The sequence below is a fragment of the Thunnus thynnus genome, chromosome 7 (assembly GCF_963924715.1).
Source record: "Thunnus thynnus chromosome 7, fThuThy2.1, whole genome shotgun sequence".
Taxonomy (NCBI): Eukaryota; Metazoa; Chordata; class Actinopteri; order Scombriformes; family Scombridae; genus Thunnus; species Thunnus thynnus.
Window position 1 is genome coordinate 35,381,359 of NC_089523.1, and position 12,345 is coordinate 35,393,703.

Consider the following 12,345-nt stretch of genomic DNA (forward strand, 5'->3'; position numbering starts at 1 on the left):
CTCGATGTCTGCGTCAGAGCGCAGCACGAGCATTCACTAATACAAACCTAATGAACAAAAGCTGATTCATTTCACCAAAATGCCACAACATAACATACCAAGCCTTAGTTTAAATGAATTTGTAATCTGTCCTGAGCAGCATGAGCATTGTTGGCCTCAGTAGTAGTAGTACTCTTATACTTCACAAACAACAGCAAACTACCAGCCTAGCTTACTGTGTCCTCTCCTGTAGTACTGCTAAAGTTACCTTCAACAATTCCAGATGCTGGTCCATCCTTAGAAATGCAACAAGCTAACAGCACAGAGAGAGTGGGAGTCATCACCACAACTAAAAAAACAGCTAATTTCTTAAGCGAAATGCAACTCCTCCTTACAAATAATCGCATCATCACACAAGCTGTGTGCACTTCTGCAGCAAAGGGTAACAACGGGCGCGGTGCAAAACGCATGACAGCCGACAGCCACCACAAAACCAACAAAACTTCATCTATGCCTCTACTTCGTGACAACACACACCAAAGCAACCACTCATGATATTTACATAACGACCGCTGCGTTGGTAAATTTACATATCGACCGGTAATTCTACATAATGACAGTTTCCCCAAATAAACCTTAACTTATAAAACAGGGGCAGCAGCGACCAGAATAAAATCAGTTGGCATGGTGGCCTGTTAGATTTTAAATAATTTACCCTTTGATGATCGCATTCAGTTACTTGAAAACAAAGTTCTGGAGTTGAAAAGCCTTGGTTTCCTGCACCAAATTAATATCTGGTGAAGGTCTTCCTTTGCCGATTAACTCCAACATTTCATTAAAAGTTAACCTTAAAAACGGTGTGGATAATAAATTTGCACCCATTTCCTCCTCACTAGCAGTAATATTACTCGCTCATAGCTTGTTTATCTGTTTATTTACAGCAGTGAGTTTAACATTTAACCTTGCGGGTCACCGTTAATCTTGTGGTTATGTGCAGGATTTAATAGTTGATGGCAGGCTGCTAAATCAAAACAAAAGCAGCTTTTATCTGTAAAACATGTTTTCTTTTTATTAGAAAATTAATTTTGTCAAATGGAGGGTGCAACATAGCATAGATGGTGTATATGGGGGGTGGGGGGGGCACGAGATGCGACTGCCCACACGTGCACACACACAGTGTAATTTCTGATTTTTAAAATAAAAGCCCAAGATAGTAACTTTATCATAACAGGAAAGTCAGGCTGAGTCAAGCTTTTCAAAATAAAAGCCCCCAACGGTCACTGTATGTTGACAGAAAACTAGGGATGACCTAGTTTTTCAAAATAAAAGTGCTTATAGTTTTACTTTTCTCAGGGCTTAGACCTCAGCTGATGTTTTATTTCAACAAAGATAATTAATTCATGTTGATGCAGAAGCCTGATTAGTAGAGTTAAATCATTCAGTAGCTGTGCGGCTAAATATTATTTTGAATTTTATTTTTAAATTTCCTGCAGATCCTGAATCTGTCAGGCTGAACTTTGGGTAAAGATTTGCAACCAGATGATCAACAGTGAATACGTTTTGTCAGACAGAGAGGAGGAAGATTTTTATAGAATGAAAGTTGATTAAAGAAACATAAAGACCAGCTGAGTGTTGAAGGGTTCATCTCAACTCACCACCTGGTGTCTCTGGGTTGTCTTGAAGAACTTCTCTGTGTCTTCGCTGCCCAGGAACCTGCAAAGATACAAACACAAAACTAATGAAACACCTGGAAACAAACTGATCACATGTCTCTGTATTCAAACATTTAGTATTTTAGTTTTTTCAGATGTCAAACAACCACTAACAAACGTTTTCAGCTGAACATAAAGGAGGACATCTTTAACAGTAAAGACACATCAGACAGACAGACAAGGATGAGGAGGACAGGTGTGTTTTGACCTCTGCAGCTTGTTGGTCCTGAACTGACAGGTGTAGTAGTCAGGTGGAGGGTTGGGGACATCCTGTATCAGAGGGTTGGGGAGGGACAGCTGCTGCAGCACCTGCTCAGACCAGTTAGGGTTTGGAGCGTTGACAACCTGCAGGACAAAGCGGACAGACTGAGGACACTCTGAGGACAGACTGAGGAAAGACTGAGGACACTCTGAGGACAGACTGAAGAAAGACTGAGGACACTCTGAGGACAGACTGAAGAAAGACTGAGGACACTCTGAGGACAGACTGAAGACAGACTGAGGACACTCTGAGGACAGACTGAGGAAAGACTGAGGACACTCTGAGGACAGACTGAAGACAGATTGAGGACACACTGAGGACACTCTGAGGACAGACTGAAGACACTCTGAGGACAGACTGAGGAAAGACTGAGGACAGACTGAGGAAAGACTGAGGACACTCTGAGGACAGACTGAGGAAAGACTGAGGACAGACTGAGGAAAGACTGAGGACACTCTGAGGACAGACTGAGGAAAGACTGAGGACACTCTGAGGACAGACTGAAGACAGACTGAGGACACTCTGAGGACAGACTGAGGAAAGACTGAGGACACTCTGAGGACAGACTGAAGACAGATTGAGGACACACTGAGGACACTCTGAGGACACTCTGAGGACAGACTGAAGACACTCTGAGGACAGACTGAGGAAAGACTGAGGACAGACTGAGGAAAGACTGAAGACACTCTGAGGACAGACTGAGGAAAGACTGAGGACACTCTGAGGACAGACTGAAGACACTCTGAGGACAGACTGAGGAAAGACTGAGGACACTCTGAGGACAGACTGAAGACAGATTGAGGACACACTGAGGACACTCTGAAGAAAGACTGAGAACACAGAGGACACACAGAGAGCACTTTGAGGACAGACTGAGGACACTCTGAGGACACTCTGAGGACAGACTGAAGACACTCTGAGGGCAGACTGAGGAAAGACTGAGGACACTCTGAGGACAGACTGAAGAAAGACTGAGGACACTCTGAGGACAGACTGAAGACAGACTGAGGACACTCTGAGGACAGACTGAGGAAAGACTGAGAACACAGAGGACACACAGAGAGCACTTTGAGGACAGACTGAGGACACCTTGATGTCCTCTGCTGTCTCAGATCTGTACCTGCAGTGGGACTCTCAGGCTGATCTCCTCGGCGTAGTAACAGAGGACGCTCCACGGAGCATTGAGGAGGACAAAACAGATCCTCTTCTTCGGCTGGACAACCTCCCTCTGCAGGACAGAGGGACAGAAAGACAGAGGGATCTTTTCATTTCAACACTGTTCAGGGCGAATGGTACCAATAATTTCAGCCACGTCTGTACATCGAAAAGAGAATAAAGCCTTTGAGATGCGTTGCTACAGGAGGATTCTAGGGGTGACATGGAAAATGCATTGCACAAACTACTCGGTGGAACAGGTGATATGAAATCTGGCAGGGGCTCACGAACCGCTGATTGAAACTGCTAGACATCAAAAGTTACAATGGTTTGGACACATAACAAGAAAAAATTGGTCTAGCAAATCCTATCATGCACAGCGCAGTTGATTGATGAAAAGGTGCAGGAAGGCCGAGGGGAGAATCAATGACATACAGAAAGAGATGGATGGGGAAAGCAGTGGTAGAGACTGGTGGCAGATCAGGATGAAACGGGTGGTGGTGTCATCAAAGTGCCCCTACAGCCCTGGGCTACAGGAATGACCCGACCCGATTCTGCCTTCATCCTCAAAATATTCAAACTTTTTTCTCAAAGTATTACAACTTTTCTTCTCAGTATTAGCCAAGCGTAGCATATTAATGGACACAAATATTACGACTTTTCTCCATTAAAAGCCAAAGTCATTTGAATCAGCAGTTAGCAGCTCCTGTCTGCAGTGTAACATGGACGTACAGACAACTGTCACTGGATTACTGTGATACCTGATCCTCAGGCAGGTCCTGCAGCCTCTGTTTTCTCTTGTTTCTAAGTGGATTTATGGAGCTTTATTGGCGATGATGATTGGCTCGGGGAGTGTGAGTCACATGAGATCTACAAAGTCTAAATCAATCCTGCATGCTAATTCTGATCAATAAATGAATTGATTGCCGTCATGAGATAAACGTGTTCCTGCTGCAGAATGAATGATAAACACACGACAAACGGTTTTGCTCACCTGCTCCTGCAGGAGTCCGGAGCGTCTCAGTCTGCTCAGAAACTCCTCCCTCCACTTCCTGTGGGTGGGGCTAACACCCGTGCTCTCCTCCTTCTGAGGGCTGTGAGGCTCCTCCCACACCAGCACAAAATCTGTCCAATAGGAACGCAGAGGTCAGAGTGTCACAGATATGATGTGCTCACTTTATCACCTGATGTTTTATGGTGATGGTTTTTTCTTCTTAACTATTACCTGAAGAAATAAAGTTAGTTACCATGACAACTTTGTTTCCTGATTCTTAACTGTCAAACTAATCAATAAGAATAAAATGATCAGTAATAATGTGTCAGATCAGGTCTCTGCACCTGTTGAACCTGCTCAGGTGTGTCACAGGACAGAGGTCTGTTTGCTCAGGAAGCGTCTTCTCACCCTCTCGGCTAATATTGACTCAGCAGAGCGTTTATTTTACTCACCAACGCGAGTCGATCCGTCACTGAACACATTCCTGTCCTGAGGCTGAACAGGTGCATCCTGGGAAATAACATCAGAGTGACTCAGTACAAAATAACCAAACATTTTACCCGCAAGTTCACTTGTCAGAGCGACCGTGTTTCACATAATCACAAATCAACAGCTGAATCATCTCACATATGTCCTGTTGAACAATCAGGTGACAGTAAAGAACACAGATATAAAGACAGAGACACCGCACTGCTGTATGTTGCAGCTATGCATCTGTGCTAATATCTCATCTCAACCTTTGAAAGACATGAAAATGTCCTTATGTAACTCCAAATGGAGTCATATTGGTGGGATTATTCACTTCAGACACTGATATGTTCAATGTGCGTGTAGTTTTTGAGGCCAGTGTTCCAATATACAGTCATATGTAAACATAAAATAGTCAAACAGTTCCCTTTGCCACAACATGTGAGCAACAGATGCTTGTTTTGTATGTTTCTTCTGTTCGTACATGCTTGTAGTTGACCACCCCAACATGGCAACCACGCAGACACATCACTAGTGAATGTGGTTCTATGTTTTTATATCTATAGTAAAGAACTCCTGGAGGTTTTCACAGTGACTCCAGACTGTTTCTAAACGAGTCTGTCCTCCCAGAATAACATCAGAATCTGTTGTCTCATTGTCCATCTTATATTTAAGACGGGAAGGTGAGGTTATTACAGAGCGACAGATGTCTATCTATGTTTATACTCTCATATTTTATATTTCTGAGATGTTTCATGTGTGACAGAAGGGTTTTTATTTTGCTTGAGAGACAAACAGACATTTGAGACATTGAACCATCATATTAACATTTATAAACTGATGAACAGTGTGTCATTAATAATGAGAGATTACCATTTATAAAGAGTAAGACAGGAATCCCACAGGGTTCTGTCCTTGGTCCACTTCTCTTCAGTCTATCTATAAACGACTTACCAGAATTAAATCTAGGAGCAGGTTTCCAGGTGAAACACTTCGGCCTGATGTTAAAATTTTAGAATTGTGTTAAAATGGTGAACAAGATAGCAAAGATAGACTCATTAGAAACCACATCATGCTGCAAAAAGATTGATGGACTATTAAAATGAAGTATTTAAGATCACAGCATCGTCATGTTCTTAAGAAAGTAGTTAAATTAATAACTAATTATGATAAGTTTTTATGATTTTATGAAATTTGCTAACCTTAAACTCATCTATAACAGCCTAAATAACAAGCTCCTCAGGTTCTCAGTAACCTGGTGGTACCTCAGGGTCCCAGACGGCTTTTTGTTTTACTGGTTGTGGAACTCTTTACCCACAAAACTCTCTACAGATTTCATAGAGTTCAATCAGCTCTCAACATTAAAAATACTCTCAGGAGATACTTTATATATAATTAATATATATCAGACTTAATGTTGTGTTAATGTTCATATTACTGTTATTGTCCTAATATTTGGACAAACTGTATTCTGATGCTTTGGCAACATTTTTCTTTAAACCTTGATGCCAATAGAACTGGTGTTTGTTGTTTCATGAAACTTTTATAGTGTGTTTGTGCTGCTTCGTATGTACTTTGTTGTTGAGTTTGGTGCTATAATGTGTTCGTATGTATTGTTGAGTCTTGTGCAGTTTCATATGTATTTTTATTTATCTTCCTCTTATATCTCTATATATTATATATCATATCTTATATCTTTATCTTATGTATTAAAAGCCCATCCAGGGCAGACATGCTATATACGTGTCCCTATACAGATAAACATTAAATAAAAATAAAATGAACTGAAGTAATAACTGCAGCCTGTTGTCAATCTGTGTTTTTATGATGACGTCATGATGACGTCATCACTGTAGACGAGACACTTCCTGCTGTTTAATGAGTCCATTGTTCTTAATGAGACTGAAGACAAATACTGGTGATGAGAGGAAGAACAGAACAAACGTCTTCTGTCCTCTAACGATCCGTCACTCATCAGCCACTCATAGTTAAACTCTGTCCCGCCTCAACACTCACTTCCTGTTTCCTGCTGCAGCCACATGAAAACAAAAACACCCAGTTTCCCTCCACTTCCAGTCTTTGTGCTAAGCTAGGCTAAACAGGTCCCAGGTCTGTATTGATCATTCTGAAAGTTAAACTCGGACTGAAACCTGCAGTACGCCAACACGCAGCGTAACAACGACATCATCTCCTGAAATTAATCAAATCCAGGTGAACGTGATGCGTTCCAATAAAAGTTTTAGTTCAGTCTGACTGACGTCTGTTCGTTGATTATATGAAGTTTGATTTATCCCACATGACTCAATCACAACAAATATTCAGTTTTTAATCTGAACTTTCTCTTTTAAAGCAAGAAATGATGTTTCTGTTCTTCTAAACTGCAACAGCAAAAACATTTAGCAGAGAACATGAAACCATCTGAATTATGTTTTCTGTCCACATAATAATGAAATGTAATTAAGAAAAATATTCACTGACAACACGTTTCATTATGAAACTGTGTTCAGGTCTGTGAGCTACACACATGTAGTTTCATTGATTTAAAAACAAACACTTCCTGTGAAGAGATGCAGCATCTTCTCTCACAGATCTGCAGCTCCGACACCTTAAATGTTTGTTTTGACTTATGAATTAATAATAGTACATTTTATTTTATTTTAACAATACATCAAAGATGATGGACTAAACATTTGCTTTCTTTGTACTTTATGTATCTTATTGTTTAAGTTTAGTCTTGTGTACTGAAGTTTTAACAAACATGTAAATGCAGAATAGATGCAGACGATAGTTTTACTGGTCAAACTGGCTGCTCTTGTGCTACTTGCACTGGTTTTGTTTAGTTTTTGTTATGTTCTCTCTGAGGAACTCAACGTGTTACTGACAAACAATAAGATTTACTAATTATTAATATTTTACAAAATGTCTAAATGTTTAAATGTTCATTAAACTCCATAGAAAGTTTAATGAAAACATCAGAGGCACCAAAATGCCTCCATGAGGAACTCCGTGTGTTATTGAAACTGATAACAGGAAGGTTTATTAAATGTTTAGTCAACTCTGTATAAAGTTTACTTTACTAACTTCAGAGTGTTTGAATCTTTTCTAGTCTGATAGATGTCCGTATGTTCTTTTATATCTTTCCAATAATCAATCAGTGTCTCATTGATCAGAGCACACAGACAGCGGTTACCATGTTAATGCTGCCATAGTTATTCTCAGACTTGGTTTCCATGGCAATGAGTGTGGCACTGTCCTCCCTCTGCTCCCCTCTCCTCTTCATCTTCCCTCAGCTCCTCCTCCTCCTCCTGTACTGTACATGGACACAGAGATAGATACTGTATATATATATATGTATACATGTATATGTATATATATTTGTATGAATAACTGACATTTAGTTCTTGTTTCTGACTGTACATCTTATTCATAAATCTTGTTCAGTCTTGTAACTGTAATATTTTTGAGTTTCACATTTATTGTTTTTATTTGTTTTTCTCGTTAAGTCTCCTCATTGATCGTTTAACTGATGATATTTCTTGATAGTTTATCAGTCAGCTGTAATATGTATGAAATAAAGTTTGATTGATAATTTATCAGGAAAACACGTGAATGATATTTTAACAATCAATATATCAGATTAAAGGACGAGTTCACAGTTTATCAAGTGTCTTAAACCAACAGTCAGTCATCAGATGAACATTAAAGCTGTGTTTCTTGCTGTAATTATTCCTCCTGTTCATACTGACCATTAGAAGATCCCTTCATAATGACCTTACAATGGAAGTGATGGAGGACAAAATCCACAGTCTGAAGCTAATATGAAGCTTCAAATGAGTCAAATCCAGTAGATATCTTTCAACGTTACAGTCTTTTTAGTGCCAAAGTTCCTCTTTTTGTTACTATACTTCCACCTGCAGCTCAACAGGGAAACACTGTCCGAGGAAACACAAAGAGGGAATTTGATGCTAAAAAGACTGTAAATGTGTCAGATATCCACTTGATATGACTAACTCAGACTGCTGAAGCTGAATAGAAGCTTCACACACACTTTAAATGACTGTGTGGACATACTGTGGATTTTATCCTCCATCACTAACATTGAAAACACATTTGAAGGATCTTTAATATCCAGTATGAACAGGAGGAATGATTACAGACACCTGACTGCTGGTTTAACACACTGGGAACACTGGGAACTCGTCCTTTAAGTGTTCAGATTAAACAAATCAGAAAAATGTTCACTGTTGATGTTTTTAAACATTTGAAACACGATGACACTCTGATTCAGACTTTACTTTGTTTAGAAACTAAAGATGAAACTTAAACTCACTTCAGTTCAGAACAAACACAACAAATCATCTCGTCAGAGGAATCGAGTCACTCCGGGCAAATTATAAAGGAAACAGAAAGTTTTATGAAAGTGTAGTTTTAGATTTATACAACTTCATCAGCTGCTGTTGAAGAGTTAATGACTAAAAACTGACAAAGATCCAAATTAAATGATCATTTATCAATTGAATTGTAATTTAAAACTTAGAAAGTCAAACATTTTTCAGCTGTGTAGTCACTAAAAGATCACGTATTATACACTGATCATGCTTATATATTAATAATTGACCACCAATAGAACGTAATAGCAATATTTAATGATGTCATTATCAATAAATGGTCAAACCTTTAAAATAAAGATTTCAAACTGGGAACATTCACTGAACGTTTGTGTTTCATTATTGAATAATCAATAGATTGATATGATCTACCTGTCAGTCAGTGATTTGTCGATCAGTCTTCTGTCCTGCACATGCTCATGTTGTTGAACTTGTTCCTGCTGCAGGACTCACGCTGTCCAACCCTCAGGTGAGTCTTCAGGTGAGTCTTCAGGTGAGTGTCCAGCTCAGAGGTGAGCAGCTGTCTGTCTCTCCGTGTGTGTTCAGGCTCCAGCTACAGACTGACTGCTGTAAGCCCCGCCTACCTGTTAGCCCCAACCCCGCCTCAGTGTCTCCACTGTGCTAAAAACAAACGCCCCCCGCGTCTCGTTCCTGTCAGGTGACACTTCCTCAGAAACATTTTAAACATAGGACTTCACTTGTAGAGTCTGTCTGATATGAAGCACTTTGTACGTAAGAAATGTACAAATAAACTGTATTATTATTATTATCAGTAGACAAAGAGCTCCAGCTGCTGATAAAGACTTTATAAACCTTTCAGTGTGCAATAATTAACACAAATATACGGATGATTTACCTGCAGCTGAGCCTGTTTCTAAGATAAGACTTTATTGTCCCTGAGGGGAAGTTTGTCTGTGTGCATACAGCTGCATGTAGAAAAATACACAGTCAGGTACATAATCTCCATATGTGCAGATACATACACAAGACACTGTTGTAAACTTGGTCAGTGGTGGGAGAAGTACTCAGATCCTTTACTGCAGTAAAAGTACCAATAAAGCAAAGTACAAATACTCCGTTACAAGTAAAAGTCCTGCATGAAAAATCCTCCAACAGTAAAAGTACATAAGTATTATGAGCTTGATGTAGTTAAAGTATTGCAGTAAAAGTACATAAGTATTATGAGCTTGATGTAGTTAAAGTATTGCAGTAAAAGTACATAAGTATTATGAGCTTGATGTAGTTAAAGTATTGCAGTAAAAGTAGTGGTTTGGTCCCTCTGACTGATATATTATTATATATGACATCATTAGATTATTAATAGTGAAGCATCAGTGTTAGAGCAGCATGTTACTGTTGTAGCTGCTGGAGGTGGAGCTAGTTTACACTACTTTATATACAGTTAGCTAGTTTAGTCCAGTGGTTCCCAACCTAGGGGTCGAGGCCCCTCCAAAGGGTCAGCAGATAAATCTGAGGGGTGGTGAGATGATTAATGGGAGAGGAAAGAAGAAAAAACAAAGTTCTGATACACAAATCTGTTTTCAGTTTTTGGACTTTTTCTCTAATCTTTGATTTTTGCTGAAATATTGAAGTACAAAGTAAAACTAAGTGGAAATACTCAAGTAAAGTATAAGTACCTAAGAATTGTACTGAAGTACAGTACTTGCGTAAATGTACTGAGTAACTTTCCACCACTGCACCTGGTACATGGAGTTTATCCTTGTGGCCGAGCTTATTTAAATCCACAAATTAGATACCAGGTCAAATAAAACAAGTTGCGTAGTACTGCACTCACTATCAGTCAGTATTGCACTGGGAATACGATACAGTTATATGATTTCTATCTTTTAAAGCCCATTATTATCTGTGTGTGTGTGTGTGTACTTTTACAAGTAAAGTCATGTTTATTTTAAAACAAAACTTTTTTGGTGATGTGCACTTTAAATAAACCGAGGCTGAAGTTGAAGTTGAATACATCCTAGTCCATAAAACTACAACAATGGATTAAGATTAAAAAGTCACAGCGGTTTGTTGTTCAGCAGGGTTATGAGGGCTGAGACGGTTGGTTCTGCATTACTGGCTCTGTAACGTCTGCCAGAGAGTAACAGTTCATACTCAGAGTATAAAACATCTGATTAGGATCATTGCTGTTTTCACCATGTTGTCGGCTCCAGATTGTAACTGGATGGTCTGTCCAAACCCCCCAAGGCCTCAAGCATTAACTTAGAAAATCACCCACAATCCACAGCAGTATGGAAGTGACGATGGAAAAGGAAACAATAATAACAATTATTATTATCAAGCAGCGTTGGTCGGGACCTCGACTCTGGCCCGTCAGGATCAGATCATTTTGCTTTTTAAAAATGAGGGATATTTCTTACAAGTGCGATGTGCTTTTATTTTGAAAGTTTGATTGACATGTGTACTGTCAGGTGTGTAGAGACAATAAGTAACTGCAGCTGGACACAGAAAAATATTCATATATTTGAATGGAGAGTGTGAGCGAACCCACACCTTTTTGAACATTTACTGCTTCCACATAGTTTTAGATACAGACTTCATTTGAACTTTATATGAGTCACGAGACTTTGACCTACAAATCTTGAATTTACATGTGTTTTCTATCTTTTATTGTTTTTGAGATATTAGAGTGTGAGTTTTAAAGTCTTTTCTTGCTCCTCCTGTGATTTTATAATGAGTGTGTATTGCGGAATGTTTCACAGCACTGAGGGAGTGACATCACCAGGAGCAGTTGGAGAGGAGGATTTTAGAGTACGCTTCTTGTGAAATCTCCTCATAAATCCCATGACTTTGGACAAATCTTACATTAAAAATCATATTTTAGTAGGAAATTTCGTGGCGAATCCATTGATACAGGTTTGAAAGTGGTCAGACTTATAGTTTAGATGTCAGAAGCCTCTGTTTGACACAAAGTTCATGCCCATAGATTGTCTCCCCATTGGTTTACATTATAAGGTGTGATGTGGCACTGCAACTCTCAGGGCTTATTAAATCCAAACTGTTTGAGAGATTACATGTTATTAAGTTTTTAACAAGTTTTTAACAACTTTTTTTTTTAAAGCTTGAAGTCTAAATCATTAACGCCCTCAGAGGAGATGGTGTTTGTTCAGGTGCCAAAATTGGGGCAAAGTCTTATTTTGAAAGGCTAATTGCAGACTTCCTGTTGGATTTAGGTCAGGGGTGTCAGCATTCCAGAACAGCCGATTAGTTTGTTCAATCAACTCTGATTCTAGGAGTCACCATGACAACAGGTAAATAAAAGGCAGAGCCTCCATTTTACTCCAGTGGACATAGAGACATTAATGCATGTGTATGCAGACGATGCACATTTATCTTTAACAAATAGAGTCTGAGGCAGAGCGGGAA

General features: G+C 39.4%; 1 protein-coding gene across 1 annotated transcript in view; it reads right to left on the reverse strand.

Moving 5' to 3' along the window:
• Positions 1-9,489, reverse strand: part of ano7 (anoctamin 7) — a 46,164-nt gene extending 36,675 nt beyond the window's left edge. The window contains exons 1-7 of the mRNA XM_067595722.1: positions 9,331-9,489; positions 7,761-7,880; positions 4,555-4,612; positions 4,103-4,233; positions 3,074-3,181; positions 1,900-2,036; positions 1,635-1,692 (exon numbers count right to left, since the gene is read on the reverse strand). Of these exons, the coding sequence (XP_067451823.1) occupies positions 1,635-1,692; positions 1,900-2,036; positions 3,074-3,181; positions 4,103-4,233; positions 4,555-4,612; positions 7,761-7,850 (582 nt within the window). The 5' untranslated portion in view covers positions 7,851-7,880; positions 9,331-9,489. The remainder of the gene's footprint in view (positions 1-1,634; positions 1,693-1,899; positions 2,037-3,073; positions 3,182-4,102; positions 4,234-4,554; positions 4,613-7,760; positions 7,881-9,330) is intronic.
• Positions 9,490-12,345: the final 2,856 nt, after the last annotated feature.